At 40.2% G+C, this 22825-nt stretch overlaps 1 protein-coding gene across 2 annotated transcripts in view, besides 1 other annotated feature; it reads left to right on the plus strand.

Annotated features, from left to right (window-relative positions):
• Positions 224–947: a transcriptional cis regulatory region, noted in NCBI's record as "promoter|chr5:67697777-67699188 (MGSCv37/mm9 assembly coordinates) targeted for CRISPR interference". NCBI's record gives its function as "positively regulates Bend4 and Slc30a9 gene expression in mouse ES cells" and the evidence as "EXISTENCE:mutant phenotype evidence [ECO:0000015][PMID:27783602, PMID:31784727]".
• Positions 576–22825, plus strand: part of Slc30a9 (solute carrier family 30 (zinc transporter), member 9) — a 49188-nt gene continuing 26938 nt past the window's right edge. Inside the window, exons 1-6 of one of the 2 annotated variants that reach the window (NM_178651.4) lie at positions 576–818; positions 9299–9466; positions 18295–18354; positions 20474–20573; positions 21319–21411; positions 22063–22145. In NM_178651.4, the coding sequence (NP_848766.2) occupies positions 716–818; positions 9299–9466; positions 18295–18354; positions 20474–20573; positions 21319–21411; positions 22063–22145 (607 nt within the window). In that variant the 5' untranslated portion in view covers positions 576–715. The remainder of the gene's footprint in view (positions 819–9298; positions 9467–18294; positions 18355–20473; positions 20574–21318; positions 21412–22062; positions 22146–22825) is intronic. The other variant, NM_001310629.1, reaches the window with a different exon arrangement.

The following is a 22825-nucleotide window of genomic DNA, read 5'->3' on the forward strand; positions in this document are numbered from 1 at the left end:
TAGCTATTCTCTATTCCGGGGGGACAATAATTTCAGTAGTGGTATTTTGAAGAAAAGTGTACAGGGTAACTATTTAAAAATGAGAACCACGTTAATTATAATTAGGGTGGTGAAAGAAGGCTTAAGCTAAGAACTGAATGAACCTGACATGGTAATGGTTAAAACAGGCGAATGTGTTCAGGTTTCTTTCTCTCTGGGACCAGGCTGTTTGAAAAACTGCTCCATCTTCGCGTACACATAGTACCGCGACTTCAAATTTTATGCACGCCTCTAATTTTGTTATACTACGACCGAGAAGCGGAGGTTGAGTGATCAGCAAGGTGACCACGGTGTTGGACAGAGCGGTGCCGAGGGTTCAAAAGGAAAGGGGACAGAGGCTTAAACCCTGCCTTCTCCTCCTGCTTCCCACGCCCCGGCGGCGCTTCGTAAGACTGTCTCCCGGGACACGACACGGACTCACAAATGCCCAGCACAGTCGGCAGCGCACACCGTCCTGGCCCGGTGCTGGCCAGAAGCACCGCCCACCCCGCCCCCGCTGGCATATTCCGTCACTTCCGCTGTCGCGCCACACCCCCATGACTTCCGGGTCGCCGAGGCCGCCGGCCGCGGCGCACACATCCGTGCTCGCCGGGGTCCGGTCTATGGAGTCAGTTGGCGCGGCAGGCGGCTCGGAGGCAGGAGGTGGTGTCCGAGTGGGGGCCTCTGCCCCGCCAGGATGTTTCCGGGCTTGGCCGCCGCCGCCGCGGCGCACAGGTGCAGCTGGGCGGCGCTGTGCAGGCTCGGTGGCGGCCGGGCAGCGACCCGCGGCCGCAGCCAGGGTGAGTGACGGACCGGTGGAGGCCGCGCCTGGCCTCGGCAGTTGGCCCGCCCGCTTGCCCTTCTCCAACCCAGACAGAGCCTGCCGGTCTCGCAAGGTCCTCACAGGTGTCCCCGCGAGCCGCGGCTACCGGGGAGCGGCCAACCCGCGTAGGGACACCCTGAGGCGGACCTCCAGACCCGGAGGTCTTAGGGCACATCGCGGTGACCCAGGGTGACCCAAACAGGCCGTGGGAAATGGCGGATTCCACCAGCTTGGAGGGTCCCCTTGGGCCGCCGCCGCAGTTCTGTTGCTGCTTAGGTTGAGTGAGGTACTCCTGCGCTACACTTTTTCTTAGTGCCATCCCGTTTTCTTAAATCTCCCTAAATCAAAGTGGATGTCACATACGGATCTTAAGGTGAGGGCTTCTCACAGTTATCGAATGGGCATAGTCTGGGGGACAGGAAACCCACCGAAGTTTGCGGTTATATCGAACAATCCTTTTGGTGACAAAAGTGTCTCCTGAAACTGTACATAAATAACCCTGGGCGCAGGGTGGGATTGAGAGTTTTCATCTTCGTCAGCATTGCTTTCTCAGTCAGATTCAAGTTATTGGAGAGTTTCTAAAGTAGCATCAAACGTGTAAGTCCTGTTTCTGTTCACCTCCCTTGTTCCCGTAGCTTGACACGGAGGACTGCTAGCAGAGCCCAGGAGAGGACAGGACCAAATCCACCGCTAACCCGAGCCCCTCAGGTTCTTGGGATTTGCAAAGAGTGGTTACAGAAACGTTTCTCAAACATTCACAGTCACCCTTCAAAAACTTGGATCGGAAGGCAAAAGCTGCAGCCATTCAGGTTTTTTGATAAAAGCGGTCACACACTCCTGTGCTGGGCAGATAAAGTAGAATATATTCATACCGTATTAAAAGCTGGTTTCTAAGGTTGCAAAAGAATTGATTGCAATACACTGTTTTAGTTTGTTGTTAATGACAGAATACTGTAGCTAGTTTTCCCATGGTGGCGGTATGCCACTTATGAACAGAATGGGCCCTCTGTTTAAAACTCCAAATAAACTTCAACATATTACACAGAAATATATATACATATAGTGGCTGTTAAATGTTGTCCAAAGTGCCCCTTCAGTGTTGGTGAGGTGAGTTGCAGTAGTGTAATTTGTAATTCTTATTCTGGGTAGCTGTCACTGGGCCTAAAATGCTGGGCTCTTTGTCCCATTCTCTGTAGCTCAGATAGTAATTAGTCTCTTCATTTAGGACTACTTTGCAGAGTTCTTTTAGGATGTTTATTACTACAAAAAATTTAGTGTTTTTAACACTTAACACCTTTTTAAATTTGAAACATCACCTTGGTGGAAGTTTTGTTACGGTATTTGAAAGAGCAATCAAAACTATGGTTAAATTTAAAAATCATTTGGAGAAAGTGTGCTATTTAAGTTGGATGCATATTACAAGAAAAACTATTTGAAGCTTTTTGTCTTGTTTTTGTTTGTTTGTTTATGTTTTGGGGGAGAGGGAGTTGGGGATCCAAAGCCAGATGATTTTCTTTGAGAAGAAATAAAGTTTAGTTTCTTCTTCTAGAATGCTTACCTGTCTAATGAAGTCTTCTCAGGGATAAACAGAGGCGGCCAGGTATGGCAGTCCATGCCTTTAGTTCTAGCAGAGGCAGGAGGATTTCTGAGTTTGAGGCCATCCTGATCCACAGAATGAGTCCCAAGACAGCCAGAGCCACACAGAAAAACTTCATCTCAAAAAACCAAAATGACACTAAAGAGTAAACAGGAGGAACCCATTGACTGATACAAATACATAAAAATGAGAAACCTCTGTGAAGTCAAAGAAGAAAGACAGTATTCAAGAGCCTGGCCACAGCATGTAGTTTTGCACTGTGTGGTAGACTTATTTTTAAAAGTAAAAATAGTATACTTTAGCTAGTATATATTCTGGCATATAATTTTTAAAAAAATGTTAAGGTGTCTCCCATTTTGTGTTGTCTTCAGAATGCAGTGTGTATTTCACACAGCCCATCACAGTCTGGACTAAGCATACTCAATATGGCGGTAGGATAGCATATCCAACAATGCAGCAATGGGCAGAGGAGATGGTTGAATGTTGATGAATAACATGCAGAGAGCATGGTCTACAGACATTAAAATGTTTGTTTTTAAACATATATATTTAAAGGATTTCACTGCTGTCTATCTTGCATTGGCTAAGTTTACTCCTTTTTTTGTCGAAACATTTATTTGTTTGTGTGTGCACGCACATGTATGTTCCAGAATGTGTGTGCACAGAAGCCAACAGAGGGCGTGAATCACATGGGGCTATAATTATTGGCATATGCAGTACTTAGCTGCTAAGCCATATCTTTATCCTCTTAAGGTTTTCTACTGATGATATGATATTTTTTATGGGAGATGTAGGAACTCTCTTGTACTGATTGGCAGCAGAATTGAACACTGATTTATGAGGTAGTTATTCTCTGTGTAAAAGGAACCTTAAGAAGTTTGTGCCCTGTGACCTGACAATTGTAATGAAAATAATTTACAATAAATAAATACATACTGAAATGTGTATCTCAGTTCATTACTAATACATTGGAAGTTTATTTGTAGTTATAGTATTTGTATTATGTTAGATGCTTTTATTGATTTTATCTCCCTTCTCATCTTTTTGAGACAGGGTTTTAACATTTAACCTAGGCTGACCTCCATTTTGTGATCCTCCTGTCTCTATCTCTAAGTCTTGGAATTGCAGCTATTTTTACTTTTTCTTAGCAAATATTGAAGTAACTAAGCAAGACAGTAGAGCTATAATCCAAGTTGTAGCACAGGGAGTTGTCAGTGTGTGCTTTTGTTGCCTTTAAAAAAAAATAAAGTGAGAGATGGCCTTCTTTATGCTGTGTACTAAAACCATATAGGTCACATTCTCCTGGGCTGGGCCTCTCTATCTTGCTTACACCTCTGCTGGCTAGATGAGTAGGCAGGCTTTCCTGCAGCATTGGCTGGCAGAAGGGATGCCAGTAAACTGGGGCTCCTGAGTGTTCATATTGGCAGACTGTCACAATCTGATGGTGCTGTTAATAAGATCGCTCCTAAAATCAGTTCATGGTTTTAACATTTTTATATGTATGAATGTTTTGCCTGCATGTAGACCTGTGCATCACATGTGTGCAGTGCTCATGGAAGCCAGAAGAGAGTATGGGGTCCTCTGGAATTGGAGTTGCAGAAGATCGTTAGCTGCCTTGTGGGTGCGAGGAATTGAACCCAGGTCTCTGGAAGTCTCTTAACCACTGGGCCATCTCTTCAGTCCCCATTAAGATCTTTTTTTTCCTTTTAAGATTTATTTTATTTATATGAGTGCACTGTACCTGTCTTCAGACACACCAGAAGAGAGCATTGGATCCATTACAGGAGGTTGTGAGCCACCATGTGGTTGCTGGGATTTGAGTTCAGGACCCCTGGAAGAGCAGTCAGTGCTCTTAACTGCTGAGCCATCTCTCTAGCCTTCCATTAAGATTTTAATGAATTCTAGATAGCTTATTGGTAGTTATGTTTTTAGTTTCTATATGGTATACTTTCTGTGTTTTTTTGAGACAGGGTCTCTGCAGAGCCTTCGCTGTCCTGGAACTCACTAAGTAAATCAGACTGGCCTTGAACTCATAGATCTGCCTGCCTCTGCCTCCTGAATGCTGGGATTAAAAGCGTGCACCACCACACCTAGCCTATTGTACACATTTTTTTAAATATAGAAAATCAATTTTAAAATTACATATAATTCTGGTAGCTTATCAAGTATATTTTTTAGTGATTGAAACCATACTGAGTTAGACTCCCTTTTTCATGTAACTGTAACATGTAACTAGGAACTAGGAATTGTTCCTCATCTGGCAAGCAAAGGGTTTTTTTGTTTGTGTGTTTTGTTTTGTTATTCTCTCACATATTGTATCCCAACCACAGTTACCCATTCCTTTCCTTTCCTTCTCCTAGTCTCCACACCCAGACTTCCCCTCTCCCTCAGATCCACCTATCTTATGCCTCCCCTCAGAAAATAATAGGCCTCTCATGGACATCAACCAAACAGGACATAACAAGCTACAATAGGACCAGGCACATAGCATCACATCAAGACTGGACGAGGCAAGCCAGTAGAAGGGAAAGGGTCCCATGAGCAGCCCGAAGAGTCAGGGACAGCCTCCACTGCACTGTTCAGATTCCCACGTGAACACCAAGCTACTCAGATGCAGATAACATAGATGCAGAGGACCTAGGTCAGACCCTACTGGCTCCCTGCACTCTGTGAGTCCCCATGAGTCCCAGTTAGTTGATTCTGTGGAGCAGCCAGTATTAGCATTCTTAATCACAAAGCCATCCCTCCAGCTATTCAATTATTCAGTTTTTAATATGTCAGTGCTCTCAAATTTGGAGGGAAGAAACTACTGAAATACTTTTTTAGGTAAGGAGACTGATATGTAGACAGCAGGTTACAACCTTGGCTCAAGTCACAAAATTAGCCAGAAACTATCCCAGACCACAAGATGTCCTTTTTTGTTTATTTTAATGCAGATGAAACATACATAATAGACTGAATTGTCAGTTTGCAGGAAAGACAATAGATTGTTTATTGTTATATTTAGTTTCAAATGAAAGCCATATTTTCTCTGAAAGCTGAAGTCAATAAGTAGTAGATGACAAACTAGATTGGCAAGAGGGCAAGCAGTAAACAGTAGCAGTGGCTGTCAGGAGTCACAGAAGCAAAGTAAAAGCAGAGACTTGTGACTAGGCCCCTGATTGTCATGGCTAAACTGGTAACGTGCCAGAAGCTGCAACTTAGATGAAGCAGCCCTGATGATGCAGCCACGAGCAAGCCCTGTTCAGGCTGGTAGAGCAGTGAGTGCCAGACAAAAGACTAATGTTCCAGATGTAGCTGATTTTAGATGTCACCTTGAAGAAAGGGTGTTAAGATTAGGAAATAAGCTTTCCTACATTTCTGCCAGCTGGAGTTAATGAATTCAGCAATCCACCCTGCAAGTGATTGATTGTTTTCCATTGCTGGGTTAGAATTCTATTGGCTTCATTGAGTCCCATGTGGGCCCATGTAGTTTCTAGCCTATAAGCAGTTTTCAGTTGTGTATTAATGCTGAAGGTATGCTGAAAGCTGCTGATACCTAAAATACCATTAACATTCAAGACTAAGGGATGTTTCCAGACAGCTAGCAAGGGTAAAGTATTAGAAGGATTTGAAGAGACCTCTACTGGCCAGAAATAAGGCCATTTGAGCATTACTCAACTCAATGACTGGAATGGATTGAAATATACAGCAAATCGTACTGAAATCTGCACTTGTAATGATATCTGTAAACTAAAACCATGGCACCTCTGCAGTGTGCCAGGCGACACACTTACCATTTTGAGAGTTGGTGCATAAGAAGGAAGAGTTAAGGCCTGAGGCTAGACTTACACTGGATTCCTGAGTAACCTCAGAGCGGGATTTTCTGTGCAAAGGCATTCTGACTGAGTGAAGAAATAACCATATTAGAAGGCTACAGTTTTAAAGCTGCTCAGAGAGTAAAGGAGTGTAGCATTGAATAGCAGTAGACATTGTCATAAATAAAGGAAAAATTAGATACTAGATGAGTTTGGTCATGACCAAATCTGGGACCGAGAGCTCTGCTGCTGAGGTGTGATCCCAGTCCAGAATAAGCAGCCCTCAAAGAGACTTCATCTCTACTTCCAAGATTTTTCCTCATCAACTGAGTTCAGAAAAAGCCTTTACACCCACTGGCATGTGGGATACATAGGGTAGGTTAGACACTGCTATGGGAATTCAAGCAGTAAAGTTCAGACTGGAAAACTACCAGGGCAGAAATTCAGATGAACAGCTTAGCTTATTAATATTTAAAGCATTGAAATTTAAATATATTGTATAGCTTTAAAAATGGCTGGAAGAGATCTCAAGCACAGTATGTGGGCCTTGTTTGGGTCTGTCCACAAAGAAATGAAAAATTGTTTGTGACAAGTAGTTAAAGACTTTTTCTTTCTTTAGAAAGTTATTACTACTGTTGTTATTACTGTGTGGCTGTGTCTGGTGTGTGTGGAGGTATCAGAGTGTGCATGCCATGGCATTCGTGTGGAGGTTAGGGGACCACAGTCTCGAGTTGGTTCTTAGTGCTTTTCTCCATTGAGCCATCTCGTGTGCTTGGGTCCCTCCCTCCCTCCCTCCCTCCCTCTGGTCATGTCTTCCTCTCTCGGTGCTAAGGTTTACTGTTCAGATTTAGGGATGGGAGGAATGCTAAAATTTGAGGTTACAAACATTTGGCCCCAAATACACATTTTTGGATGTTTTTGAGGAAACAATACCTCTGTAGGCAATTTTGAGTTTGCCAGTATTGCTGAAAATTTTGTTTTGATTCTTAGTCAGCAGGAAAAGCAAACAAGGTCCCAGGTTTCAGGGCTTTTCATGAGCCCTTAATTTATCATCATTATCATCGTCAATTATTTTTAGTACAAGGTTTCACTGTGCAGCCTTGGCTGGCCTAGAATTTGTTATGTAGACCAGGCTGGCCTCACACTCACAGAGCTCCACCTGCCTCTGCTGGGAGTGCTGGGATTAATGTGTGTGCCACTGTCCCCTGCTCTCTGTGCCCTAATTTCCCTTTGTCTTGTCTTGTCTTTTCTTTTTTTTTTTTCTTTTTTAAAGATTTACTTATGTATGTGAGTACACTGTGGCTGTCTTCAGACACACCAGAAGAGGGCATCAGATCCCATTACAGATGGTTGTGAGACACCATGTGGTTGCTGGAAATTGAACTCAGGATCTGTAAAAGAACAGTCAGTGCTCTTAACCTCTGAGCCATCTCTCTAGCCCTCCCTTTATATGTTCTTCGTCTTCCTATTTTGCCTCAAGAATAGCAGTGGCTACAGTGAAGAAGACAGGTTTGGTATGTCACATGTTTTGTGTGCAGGAATTCTCTACTGTTATTTTTCTCACTTAGCTTTTAGGAATAGATGCACATAACCAAGGCCACATCGGACGCTCAGCAATTTGCCAGATAGACTAAAAAATACATTGACAGCAGGAAGTTCCCCAAATAAATGGTCAGCCTGAGCTTGACTGAGTTTTTCTGTCTCCTTGAACTCCTCATGCTTCCCAGTTACCTGCAGTGCTCACAGAGACTTATTCCTGCCAGGGTCTCTGAGCTTTTCTCTATTTTACAAACCCTCTTCCTGTAGGTGACATACATCAGTTAGTGTTTTGGAGATTCAGTTTTCAGCAGTTGGACATCGTACCCCTCTGCCCCAATGGTGCTGAGGATGGTCCTGTCACCAAGCTGTGTCCCCTAACCAAGTGTCAGCCCTGCAGTGCTCATTCACTCTTGAAAAACGGAATTGTCTCTAATGACATGGTTGGTTTCATATAAAACCTGAGGAAGTATAGATTCTGTCTCAATAGTTCTTGAGTCCTTTGAGAAACTGGAAACCTGAGTACACAGTAATACATAAAAAGTCAGGAGGAGAAGTTTATCTTTCTGTCACTTGAGCACAACTGTGGAGTCTCGTTTCCTTCTGTGTTGGTCCAAAAAACCACTGTCAACCAGTATGCAACAGCTAAGGTGCTTTGTGTCTCCCATCCTCTCAATTAAAGGTTCCATAGAGGGCTGGAGAAATGGCTCAGAGGTTAAGAGCACTGGCTGTTCTTCCAGTGATCCTGAGTTCAATTCCCAGCAACCCCACCAGTAATGGGCAGCTCACAACCATCTGTAATGGGATCTGATGCCCTCTTCTGGTGTGTCTGAAGACAGCGACATGTGCTAATATACATTAAATAAATAATAAATAACTAAAAATAATTTTAAAAGGAAATGTAAAAAAATCAGACAACAGGGATGGCTACTAATAGGATTTCCTTTTTTGTTTGTTTGTTTAAAGACATCTTTTTTAGAAGACTTATTTATATGTATTTTGTGTATGTGCACACTTTGTCTGCATGTATATCTGCACTCCAGAAGAGGGCACCAGGTGAGAGCCTTCATGCTTTCATGTTGGTGCTGGGAATTGAACTTAGGACCTTCAGAAGAGCAGTGAGTGCTCTTAACTACTGAGCCATCTCACCAGTTCCAGGTTCATTTATTGATTGTTACATGACAGGACCTAATCTCCAGCTTGTGAGAAGACATGGGATAATTTTAAGTAGGAAGCCCTTTTGGTTGTCTCATACCCAGATTCTGCTATTCTAAAAATACGTTATAGCAGCTTTTTTTTTTTAAATGCGACCAGCATAAAAAATAAGAGAGTATCTGTTATGTACTATATACTATCTTTTGAAATAACTGAATATGAATGTTTGGTTGAGTTCATACATATTTTTGAAGTTTGTATATCAATATAAATATAGGGGAGAAATTGAAATATTAGATTCCTATATTACTAAGGAAATTCAAGCATGTGATTGGTTAAATGTTTAAAGTTAAAGTGACTTTTTTCTCTTAGGATGGAAGAATGTAATGACATTTGAAAGCTTTACATATGTGGTTCCCGACATTCACCCACATTTATCTATTATAAATCAAGTCAAGTTGTACTCTACGAATGTCCAGAAAGGAGGGCAGGGCTCACAGACTCCAAAAGCTGACAAAGTCCCATCACTTACACAAACAGGTATGTATAAACTTGCTGAATGTTTTTAAATTTTTCTTGTACATTGGGGAAATGTAAAGTTATTTACTTCTTTAATAATATGCCTGTAAAACCGTCTGGGCTGGAATGAGTGTATGTGTGTGTGTGTGGGGGGGGGGTGGCATAGCAAATAAGAATGTCTCAAACAGATGGAAGGTGAGGACCAATTTCTGAGATTATTCGGCCTCCACACACACTTGGGCACACATGTCTGCACTCACAGATACAAACAAGCATGCATACATGTGCACACATAGAGACTTCAGTTTGTTTGCATGAAGTTTGTAAGCGTTGTTTACTCTGTTGTTTGTGGTTCCTTTCCTAATGGTGTTTCCATACTTTTTAAACCTTGCTAGGGCTTCATGTTCTGTCACAAAATTTGGTCTCTATGATTCTGGTGTGAAGCTTGTCTTAAGTTTTGTTTTGGTTTACCATTTGAAAAGTTTTTCTAAGTGGTCCCATGTATTTAAAAATGTGTGTAGCTTGATTTCTTGCGTCAGAGTTTATATATGTATAGATCTATTTAGTACTTTAATTTTTTTTTAAGTACTAAAAGTAAAGTAGCTGGCCTTAAACTTCCTATATGGCCTATAACTTCCATGTTTATAGGGAAGTTATATATTCTATTACTACTTCAAAGGCCAGAGATAATTAATGTTTAAGGTCCTTTGGTAAATACAAAGACCTTAGAATGCCTTAACTCTGACAAATTGTTCTCAACTGATGTGCTATTTACTGGCTAATATTTCATATCTATTTAATTCTGTAGAACATATACATTAGTGTTTTTTTGCTTTTTTTGTTGTTGTTATTTTTTTATTCCTTTCTTTTGAACCTAGGGCCTCACACATTATCATCATCATCATCATCATCATCATCATCATCATCATTATTATTATTATTGTGTGTGTGTGTGTGTGCACACGTACATGCATGCACATGTGAAGCTCAGAGGACAATTTTGTGAAGTTGGCACTGCTTCCATGTTTGTGTGGGTGTGCATCATCAGACTTACAGGAAAAGTGCCTTTGTTCATTGAGACATCTTACAAGCCTGTCAGCATTTTGTTGTTGTTGTTTTGGCTTTTTAGTTTTGCTTTTTTAATATTCTTTATTTTGGGATAAGATCTCATTAAGCTGCCAAGCTGGCCTTAAACTTACAGCAAGAGTCTGCAGCCAGGCTCTCTGCTTCCCGGGCAGGAGACAGGACTGGGTGGGGAACAAGATGGGGCACCTGACTGATGTAGATTCCCTTGCCAGGTGAGATGTCACAGGCTCTGGCCAGTGGCTTAGGGTGGGGTTTCACAGATACTGCCTCAATAGGGTTCCTGTCAGTGTCTGTCAGTGAAAGTCAGTGTCTGAGAGGGGCCTGAGTGAGGCTGCATTTGTTTTTAAAAATTTGGAGGATAGCTTGTTGCAAAATAGCAAACGTATTACAAAGGAGGGAACCTGAAAGCAATATTAATCACAGGGCTTCTCTTTCCTTTTCCTTTCTCTCTCTCTCTCTCTCTCTCTCTCTTTCTCTCTCTCTCTCTCTCTCTCTCTCTCTCTTTCTCTCTCTTTCTTTCTTTCTTTTCTCTTTTAATCAAGAGCCTTGCATGTGCTAGGCAAGTGGTGTAGATTATACTGAGTTACATCTTCTATGATAAACAATACTTTTGAAAATGAGTTGATGAATGAATTAGAACTTGGTCATTGAGTTAATGAAAGAGAAATTCATGTAAAGAAAAAGGCCAGTTGTGTAAATGATTTCATTGATTTCTAAAGTCACAAATACAAGGCTAGCAAGCTGGCTTAGCAGGTAAGGGTACTTGCCACACAAGCTCAAGACCCGAGGTCAATCCCCATAATCCAGGTAAACTTAGAAAGGAAGATCCAACCACAGAGTTGTTCCCTGATCCCAGTTGTTTCCAGGTTGAGACACCTGGGCTGTGGCATGTGCAGGCAGGCACTGCTTTCTCCCTCGTAATAAAGTAATGTTAAAAACTGCAAATATCAAAGTGAGAGGGTATTTTTAATAAAATGAATTGGTTTTGGACATCTAACCTTTAGGTACCCATTGCACACCTTACCAGTTAAGTGGTTGACTATGCTATGAATTTGCAAGTCCACTGGTGTTATGATTGTTAGCCTATTGTTGAGCCGTCGTCTTCCTGAGCTGAATGATAGTACTAGCTGTCTCCCTGGAAGCACTGGGTCTCAGTTACTACCCTGTTGCTGTGAAGAGAACTGTGGCCAAGGCATCTCTTAGAAAAGAAAGCATCTACTTGAGAGCTTACTTACAGATTCAGAGGGTGGGGAGTGTGGTGGCAGATGGGAAAGCACACATGCATGGTGCTGGGGAAATAGCCGGGGAGAGCCTGGTTGACAGGCGGCAAGCAGAGAAAGAGACACTGGCCCTGCTGTGGGCTTTTGAAACCTCAATGCCCACCCCCAGTGACTGACCTCTTCTAACAAGGCCACACCTCCCAATCCTTCCCAAACAGTTCACCCACTGGGAACAAGCATTCAAGTATGTGAGTGTATGGGGCCATTCTCATTCGGACCATCCCACCCTGCCTGCTTCTACTCTTCCTTCTCTATCTGTTTTCCAGAGAGCAGTATGGGCATTAAAAGTAGATCATATCCCTTCTTTTTAGAGCTTCTCTTTGACTTCCATTTATCCTCAGATCAAAATCTACTGAAAGAAAAAAATTCAGTGTCTTCACTCTCAAAATTCCCTACTGTGATGGATATTCTTGGTCAACTTGATTACACCTGGAATTAGCTAAATGGCTGGGCATGCTTATGAGAGATTTTTTTTTTCTTTTAATTTAAATCGTTTGAAGTGGCAAAACCCACTTCTATTTCAGATCTTTGAGGGGAGAAGATTGACCTTCAATCTGGGCCACACCTTCAGCTGGCAGCCTATATAAAGGATTGAAAGAAGGAAGCTATCTCTTTACCTGCTAGCCAGTCCATTCTTTCACTGGCATTAGAGCCTACTTCTTCTGGACTCCAACATACTCTGAAGACAACTGAGAAATCCAGCCTCATGGGCTCAACAAGTGTGGATTCTTAGACCTTCCATTTGTAGACAGACAGCCATTATTGAACTAGTTGGACCATAGCCTGTAAACCATTCTAATAAATCCTCTGACCTCCATATACATATCATAGCACACATGTATGTGCACTCACACATGTGCCCATATATATATATATATCATTGATTGATTAAATTTTTAGAATTGGATATTACTGATTAAAGGGATAAAATGTGTAATGAGTCTCTTCGTTCCAGAACTCAGGCTGTGCTTATTATAAAGACACAGTAAAGGAAGAGACAGTTGCTGAGATGACACAACAGATCATATAGTGGGTTTCTTAGGGAAGCCTAAATGCAGAAGGAAATAGTGAATGTTGCTTGCACTATACAAAAACTTTAAGATTTACATTTTTGGTTTGGTTTCCTTTTTCTCTGCTGAGTGTAATAAAAATTTTAATTTAATTGTCTTTTTTTTTAATTTATTTATTTCATATATATAAGTACACTGTCACTGTCTTCAGACACACCAGAAGAGGGCATCGAATCCCATTACAAATGGTTGTGAACCATCATGTGGTTGCTGGGAATTGAACTCAGGACCTCTGGAAGAGCAGTCAGTGCTCTTAACCACTGAGCCAACTCTCCAGTCCCTAGTTTAATTGTCTTTTACTAGAATTACATTGTCTACTGACATTTTTTATTTTGGACTCTTTTTCAAGATTTGCCTAGGCCAAATTAGACCTTGTTAGATATCAGATAGACACCAAGTAATTGCTTGATTGAAAGATAATTTATATACTGAAGAGTTTGAGATTGACTTTTGAATAATTCAAATCACATGATAAAGTCAGGAATGGCTCATTAAGGAGCAGAGGCTTGCTAAGACATCCTTAAATTTTTAAGAGCATTCAGATGGTTTGAATTTTAGTAAAATTAGTTTTAATTTTACTAATGACAGCAGATGTGTGGCAAACAGCCAGAATTTGAGCTTAAAAACAAATGTCTAGAGGCATTCATGGATAGAATATCTGATTATTAGTGGAAATTATGGAGATTCTATATCAGCAATGTAGTGTGAGTTTATTAAGATGGTTGTGGTTTGTAAAATAAGTATTCATGCATGTGTTTGAGCCATTACTAACCTCCTTGTTTGTGCTTCAGAGCATTATATATATATAGTAACATCTAGACAGTTCAGAATGAGAATATTTACAAGTTTCCATCTGAGAGCAACTTATTTTATGTGCTTTGGGTAAATGATCATTGTGGGGAAAGTGGTGTTTCTGAAGCTTTTGACAGCAGATTTCAGTTTAGACAGAATTGCTATGAGCCTGAGACCAGCTTGTGCGTACCAGATCAGATCCTGTCTCAAACAGACAAAACAAAATAGCATGAAGCTCTAGCTTGCATTTCATAGACATTTAAGAGGGAGAAGACAGTAATAAGTAATTTATAGACAGGAATAAGTAATTTATAGAGATAATGGAGGGCTGAGGGAATTGTTAGATGATAAAGTGTTTGCCATCAAGTGTGAGCACTGGAGTTCCGACCCCCGGAACCCACATAAAGATAGATGCAGTAGAGCGTCTATGATCCCAGCATGCCTACAGTGAAATGGGAGGTAGAGATGGGAGAATTCAAGAAGCTCACAGGCCAGCTTGCTTGGCATATGCAGCAGCAAACAATAAGAAGGTAGAAGGAAGGATTAGCATCATGAATTGTCTTCTGACCTCCACATGATGCAAGTCTACTTTGCATCTACGGTCACATTAAAATGTGCACATATACCACACACAGACATCCCACACAGACATTAAAAGAGAGTGAGAGACAAAGACACAGAGAAAGAAAGACACAGGCACACACACACACAGAGCATATGCACATGGTGTTCAGAATTTGAGAAAAACAAGGTTCTTCAACTACAGTGACTTTGAACAAGTTGGGCATGTTGGCACATGCGTTAATCTCAGCACTTAGGAGACAGGCAGGATCTCTGTGAGTTTAAGGGCAGCCTGGTTTACACAGTAAGTTCCAGGACAGCTAGAGCTACTTAGTGAGACTTTCTCAAAAAAACCAAAACCAAACAAACCAGAAAAATTCATTACATTTGGACTATTGAGCAGGATAAAAAAATAAATAAAAACAAAAAGAACCCATTTAGATATCTTGTCTAGGGAAAGCAGATTGGAAAAACAGACCAAGAAACAATTTAACCTAAAAGCTGCCAAACAGAGAAGCCAGTTCCTGCTCATTTGAAATAATATTTATATCAACAGTATGCAGGAGGCCAAGGGACCGCTCCTTGGGAGTGATATCTTTGGAATCAGAAAAGGAAAACTGAATGTCCCCCTGGGATTTCATGCTGAGCTAAAGGTGAAATAAGCATGATATTACACATAAAGGTTGCTGTTACAAACCAGCCATTCAGAGTTAAAGAGCACTGTAAACATAGATATTTCTCTAAGTTGCAAAATAAACTCAGGGAAATCAGGATATGATAGAAAGGGCTGTGAAGAATAAGAAATGAATAAGTGATGTTGGTAAAATTAAGAATTGGTAATAGAAATAGCAAACATTTTGTCAAAATTTAGTATTAAAACTGTAATCCTGAGTGATAAGAAAAAATTTCTTGTTCTAGAGGAGAGTAGAAATACTAACTTTGCAGATGGCTGAAAATCTTACAGGGAATATCCTATGTACACTAAATTAAAGAGTAGAAATATAATTTTATAAATTCCAAACCAGTGGTAGGAGGATGGGACAAGCGGAACGTATGGGAAGTTGATTGACTCTAACGGATAGCAGGAAACGTGAAAGAAAAAAATAAAAGCAAGGAAAAAAGGACAGTACTCTGGGAACAGACAATAAGCTGGTCCAGGTGAACCACAGTCAAATGGTCATGTGTAATGCTGCGACGGATAATTAACACATCCATTCGCAGCGCAGTGGGAGCACAGACTCCGCTGTACTTTGGTCCTCTCTCTCATTTGCTCTAGGACTTTGTTCGTAGGATTTATTTTTTAACTGCACCAGCAGTTTTCCCCTTCCTTGAAATGAGGTCAACCCTTCCTTCATTCTGTTCTCAGCTTCTGCTGAAAACCCAGATGATATTCTGTGTTCCTGCCTCATCACTGCCCCATCCTCGTTCTTCCCCAGAAAGCGGCTTGTCACGAGCTTCCCGTGGCTTTCCTGTTGCTAATTGCTCAGTACTCACTGTGAGCCTTCTCTGTCTTCCTCAGTGTAAAATACGCAGATGCTGCTTATGAAGTCACATGTCATTGTAAGCATGGAGGCAGTATGTGCTTAACAGCGTGCACCGCACTAATAAAAATGTCTTAGGTTTCAGTCCTTTCTCCTTCCATTTCTAAAATATCACCTGTGCAGGTACAGGACCTTTCGCCTGTTTCCTTATGAAGAGGAAATTGTAGTTGTGTGACTTTGAGGGACATTAGAACCTCTCTGTGCTTCAGTTTCTTCAGGTAGAGATCATAAAACCAATGCCAAAATGGTTTTGTGGGAACTAAATCTAGCAGCGCAGGCTGGCTGCTGAGGACATGTGCTGGACTCACTGAGCTGTGATTAAAACATGCAATTCTAGTTGAATGAAGTCAAGTTGTAATAAAGAGAAATGTTTTAAGAGTGAATGAAGTTTTTATTATAAAATATACACATACATTGAAATATTTTTAAGTTAGAAAATAATCTTCTCTTTGGTAACATCCTTCTCACATTTGCATTTGCCATGTGAGTCTATGGCATTATTTTCAGCTTTAGCACCTTGGGTCTTTTTGTTGGTGTTTTGTTTTGTTTTGTTTTTAAAATGAGGCAGGGGTACTGAGGAGTTGAGAGCACTTACTGCTGTTGTAGAAGACTCCAGTGCCAGTACTGACAGCAGGAGCTTCACAACCTTAACCCCAGGGATCCAATGCCCTCTTCTGGTCTCCACGGACTCCTGCTGCACGTGGTACCCAGGCTCACACAGGCACACATAATTCAGAAATAAATCTTTTTAAAGGGGAGGTGAAAGGAACAACTTAGCATGCTTGTGTGCTCTAAATTGTTTAGTTTTGTCTATTTTTGAACTTTGTTGCAATAGATTTTTGTGTATTCTTTGTAGTTTGTCTCCTTTTTCATTAAGTTTTGTTGCTAGATTTATCCTGACTCTGTATTTGTGTGCTTTGGTGATTTTCACAAAGATAATTACAGCACAAACTATTGAGGCTGTTGTATGAATTAAAGAGTTGACACAACAGCAGTGTTTGGCTTAGAAGAGATAGCTAGCCATGGTGAGGTTTGCACTCACTGCTTATAAAAGGAAGGGATGTCACTGTTCTTTTGCTGATGGGCTTTTGATGGTTGCAGTTTTTAAAACAGAACACAGTGCTGCTGTGAATGCCATGTACAGTTGCCCTTGTGCAAGGATTTCTTATTCATTGACCTGGAAGACTTCGAGGATCATAGTTCTCTGATAGACATTTGTGCCTGTTCCCACCAACAGCCATATTCTCTCTCTTTGTACCGTTACCAAGATCAGGTGGTGTGGTTTTTCATTTTCCATAGTGTAATGGTTGTAAAATGCAATTCTTTAGTTTCATTTGAATTCCATTAATGAAATAATCACCTTTTCATAATCTAATGCTAATGCATATTTGTTTTTCTATGCAAGTTTGCTATAATGTTCATTTTAATGAACCTTTTCTTATTGATCTGGAGGAAGTTTTAAAATAGACTTGAAACAAATCATTTGTTAACTCTGTTGGAAGTAGTTTCTCCCAAATTGAGACTTTTCCTTCTTCCCTCTGAGCCTGGCGTGGTGGCACACACCTTTAATCCCAGCACTCGGGAGGCAGAGGCAGGTGGATTTCTGAGTTTGAGGCCAGCCTGGTCTACAGAGTGAGTTCCAGGACAGCCTGGGTTATATAGAGAAACTCTCTCGAAAAACAAAAAACAAACAAACAAAAACCCCAGTAGTCTCTGGTGTCTACATGGGGCATTCAAATGCATTGGTATTTGAATTTGTATTTCTAAGGGTTTTTTTTTTGGTTTGGTTTGGTTTGGTTTTGCTTAAGGTGGGAAGCAGGCACCTTTCTTTTTATCATTTACCTTTATTAGTGGTTTTGGGGATGTGAATGGAGGTGCATTTGTCTAACATCACTTAAGAGACTTGTCAGTGACTGTTGTCTCTAAAATGGTGAAAGAACCCTTGGTGCCTTGTTTCTCTATTTTGAATGCACCTCCACTCTGACCATCAATCTAGCACCTCACACTGCACTCTGACCATCAATCTAGCACCTCACACTCCACTCTGACCATCAGATCTGATACCTCACACTCCACTCTGACCATCAGATCTGACACCTCACACTCCACTCTGACCATCAGATCTGACACCTTACACTCCACTCTGACCATCAATCTAGCACCTCACACTCCACTCTGACCATCAGATCTGACACATCACAGGTTTGCTTCACTCTTTAGAACGAGTCCTTTTGTTGGTTTTCTGAAAGGCTATGGTGTGTGTGCTGATGCTGAGTTTTACTAAAAGCTTTGTCGTTAGTTCTTGAAATGATTCCATGCCTTTTCTCCTGTAGTATACTAATGAAGGGTAAGTAGCTTTTATGAAGTTTAACATGTTTATATGTTATATTTTATAGAATGAATTAAAATAGTTTGGGATAATATGATTGTTGTTATTCAATCCTTGAATAAAATAATAAGTTATAGTTTTATTTGAAAGCAACTCTTTAATATTAAGCTTGTTTTGATAAACTTTACAGTAGAAAATATAGGCGCAGAACTCAAAGCTCCACTTAAGCAAGACCCTCTCCAAGTAAGAGGTAAATATATTCTATTTAATGTGTGAGTATGTATAAATATACAGAATTTATGTGGAGGTATTTAACATTATTCTAAGCATATAGCTTGCTTTTATTTTAAATAGATTGGGCATAAATTTGTATTCTATTTACATGCTGCTTTATGCTGAAGTTTATTTTGCGTTTTGTGACAAGTACTTTTAAAGCTTAAAGAACCAAAACCATCAGTTTGCCTTATTACTTTTAGGAAAGTAACGTTATTAAGGAATGAGAGGCTAATCGTACCTTCAGCTGTAGTGTGTTTAATTCAGGCAGAGTTGACTGGTTTTGTCTTATTTTCTCCAAAGCAGCCAATTCGTGAAGTCAGTAGCTCTGTGGGATTCAGAGCACAGTGGTGTCAGACAATACAGAGCTCAGTTCGGCTCTCACATTTACTAGCTGTCTGATCTAAGGCAGTTAACTTACTTTAACCCCTTGACCATTTAGCTCGTTTCCCTATAAGATGGTAAAAATAAAACGTATTCATCAGGATGGCGTGAAGATTATGGGTATGAATAGCTAGGTAATGAAGAGTCAGAAGCACTGGACTGTGTGTGACCTGCTTGTGACTGCAGCCTAGCAGAGGCTGGAGCAGGATCCCGCTTTACATAGTGAAGCCTTCTCCTTAGGAAAAAAATCAGTACTGGATAGCAGTGACACTGCCACACCATCCATAACCTGGACTTGGACAGGCCAGCACGCGCTCCTTAGCTATTTTGAAGGATTTTTTTAAAAGAATTAATCCTTTTAAGGTGAGAGAATTTTCCTTTTAGTTCTAGGTTAGCTCATACCCAGATTTTTAGTTTTAGAGTAATGGATGTAAAGTTCCTTAGAGATTGAAATCCAGGCAAAAAGTAATCTGAATGCCGTCATATGCCTACTTCTTCAGATAAATAAAGGTTTGCTTTTGTATTGAACTTCACTCTGGAAATGTTCTTAATATATATAGTTCATTTAACTGTAGTGCTGATGTGGTACTGTTTTCAGAGGGTTTTTACCCATAGAAATGAGGCCTTTTGGATTTATCCTGCTCTTCCAGTTGGAGTAGAGTAGGAAACTAGGGTTGAGCGCTACAGGGCCTGGACTGTAGTGAACAGCGACAGTCTCCTGTGAGTGCAGGCTTACTTGTCTCCATCTGCTCTTCAGACGGCTGTTCTAGTTGTTATGGCATATGACATGGTCTTACTCTGCATACTTATTAACAATGGAAGGTATTGTGTAAGTTTTTACCTTACAAACTGTAAGCTATACCAAATTGGTATTATATTTTTATGTCTGGCAGTTTAATAACCTAACAACTAGACAGTAGTTTAGTAGAAGGCAGTCTTTTCCTATAACCTCTAAACTTCTTGTAAGTTTTGATTGTTAAAATTATTTCTTAGCAGGACTGTAGTGGCGCGCGCCTTTAATCCTAGCACTCAGGAGGCAGAGACAGGCAGATTTCTGAGTTTGAGGCCAGCCTAGTCTACAAAGTGAGTTCCAGGACAGCCAGGGCTATACAGAGGAACCCTATCTCGGAAAAAAAAAAAAAAGTATTTCTTAGTCTCTTCAGTTTTGTTTTATTATGTGAAATCTGGTAGCCAAAGTTTTTTTTTTTTTTTAAACAAGAAATGTCTCTTACTGACCTAGAAAACATTATTATATATAAGAGAATCAAAACATCTTATAAAAGTTTCTATTCTATGTTTAGTATCTGTTATTACTTTCTATTTTGACTTTATGATAAATGCTGGTTTTACTCCATAGTTTGAAAACACTGAACTATTCAGTAATATTTATTGAAACTTCCTTTGCAGATAGATCCTAAGCAACTTCAGTTGTTTTAATGCTTTGGACAGAACAGTCCTACTGATACAAAGTGTCTACAAGATGAAAGGTTATTATTTCAACACCAATTAGAGATTAGCTATAGAGATAAACACGAGATTTATGATCCATGCTAGTTTTCTGTACTGGGGGAGACATTTCTTTTTCTTCGATAACATCTTATGCATCAGGAGAAAATAATAAGTGTCCGTGGAATTCAACAAGTGTTCATCTTCAGGAAAGGCCTTCAGTGTGCATACTGAAATACTTACATATTTCTTTGTTTCTGGTTTAGTCAAAGCAGTCCTTAAGAAAAGGGATTATGGATCAAAATACACTAAGAATAATTTCATCACTGGAGTGAGAGCAATAAACGAGTTCTGCCTTAAGTCCAGGTACAGCGTTTCCTCCTTTCAGTAGTGCTCTGTGCGCACTTTATAACCCCTTCTCTTTTCATTAATTTTCAAAATTAGCATGGAGGTAATTGCTTATTTTTGTTTCTAAATTTCTACAAGATAGCCAGGGGTTAAATATAAAATAACGATTTTGATGAACATATAAACCTTTCAGAATTTGAGAAAAAGCAAAGTGATTACAACCGTGACTTAGACATTTCTAACTGTAAAAATGTAGTCGTGTGTGGGAGAGTGGGGGAGGACGTGTGCTGTGTTGCATGTCTGCAGGTCAGAGGCAAACTTACAGAGTTGGTTCTCTCCTGCCATGTCGTGTGAGGGATACAACTCAGGCCATTAGGTTTGCCAGTAAGCCTTCTTACCAGTGATTAACTTAAATAGAAGAGTGATACTTGTGTATATTCTACTTTTTACATATCTTAAAAGTTCCCGTGGCTATGCCCATAGTACAAGTACTAATGAGGAAGTTGTAGCACCCATCCCAGCTAGTGACCAGACGTGACCCTGCTAAGTTTCTGATGAAACTTTGCGTTCAGGATTGTATGCAGGGGAATGGAATCTGTGTACTATGACATTCTTCATCAGTGATCATCTTTTTTACTGTCTCCAGGCTATGTTGTATTAAATGTGCTATCTTTAAGCTGATGTTTAGTATAGTTGTTTACTGTCTGTAACCTATAAACTGATAAGTATTATCTAAATAACCTCAACACTTTTATATCCCCAGTGATTTAGAACAACTTCGAAAAATCAGGCGGCGAAGTCCCCACGATGACACCGAGTCCTTTACTGTGTTCTTGAGGTCAGATGTGGAAGCAAAGTAAGAACATGGTTCCTTCCTAGCGCAGTGCATGCTGGGTTGAAGTTAGAAAGCCATCTTAAACACAGTCTTCCTTTTTTTTTAGATTTATTTATTTTATGTATATGAGTACACTGTAGCTGTACAGAGGGTTGTGAGCCTTCATGTGGTTGTTGGGAATTGAATTTAGGACCTCTGCTCGCTCTGGTCGGCCCCACTCACTCCAGTCAACCCTGCTCATTCAGGCCCAAAGGTTTATTTATTATTATAAATAAGTACACTGTGGCTGTCTTCAGACACACCAGAAGAGAGCGTCAGATTCCATTACAGATGGCTGTGAGCCACCATGTGGTTGCTGGGATTTGAACTCTGGACCTTTGGAAGAGTAGTCAGTGCTCTTAACCACTGAAATATCTCGCCAGCCCCCCAGAATTTTTCAGTGATGCTTTTGTTATTTACAATTTGTTGTCATCTGTGCTGGTTGAGTAAATGTGTCCTTACTTAGCAGAACATTGTGGATACGTGTATATGAATTGCTTACATTTGACTCAGACACTTTAAGTGCTTTTTCAATATGCTTTTTATATATTTATAGTTCATTTATCCATTGAATAATTGTAATGAAGTCATTTAAGAGTCCTTGGTGGTGACCATGTGTATATATTTATACAGAGCTTTGGAAGTTTGGGGAAGCCTTGAAGCTCTTGCCAGAGAGAAAAAATTGCGTAAAGAAGCAGAAATAGAATACAGAGAACGTAAGTATTTTTAACTTAAGTCTGGGGTTGTTGGGAAATAACATGTAGGTAAGAACTGTGCCCTCATAGCCAGGTAGTCTCTGGTGCTAGCACTTCGTGGTTTACTCTGTTGCTGCAGCAGGGGCTACTTTTCACCATGGAATTATTTTTAAAACGGAATCAATTTGTTTTTTTCTTGATGACTTTCTAGGATGATAATAGGAAGTAAAAGGAAACACTTTGTAGTTTCTGTGTGACAACACTAGTAACATTATGGATCTGATGTAAAGATTACCATTATGATAGTGGTAGTTACTGCTTTGTTATAGAAAATATTGATTCAGTCACTACATTCATTCACTCATTGATTCTTTCATTCAGCAAACGTTTTTCAAAGTCCTAACATGAATAAGAAGCCGTCCTTCAACTACAGACACAAGTTAAGACTCTCAGGGAAAATGAATTTAGAGGTTTAGCATTTAGATTTAGGACAATGTAAATTTTTACATGATTTGAATTATATAAATATATTTATTGATACAAAAGAATTACACATATTTATGACTCAAAAAGAATATAGTTTGATTTCCCAGTATCCCCAAAGAACAGAAATATAAAGAGTGAAAAACTTTTGTTTCTTTTTCTGTATGTTTTAATTTTCTTTCCAAAAGTAATTGTTATTGATAGTTTGGTTATATTCT

This window comes from Mus musculus, chromosome 5 (assembly GCF_000001635.26).
Source record: "Mus musculus strain C57BL/6J chromosome 5, GRCm38.p6 C57BL/6J".
In the NCBI taxonomy this organism is placed as follows: Eukaryota; Metazoa; Chordata; class Mammalia; order Rodentia; family Muridae; genus Mus; species Mus musculus.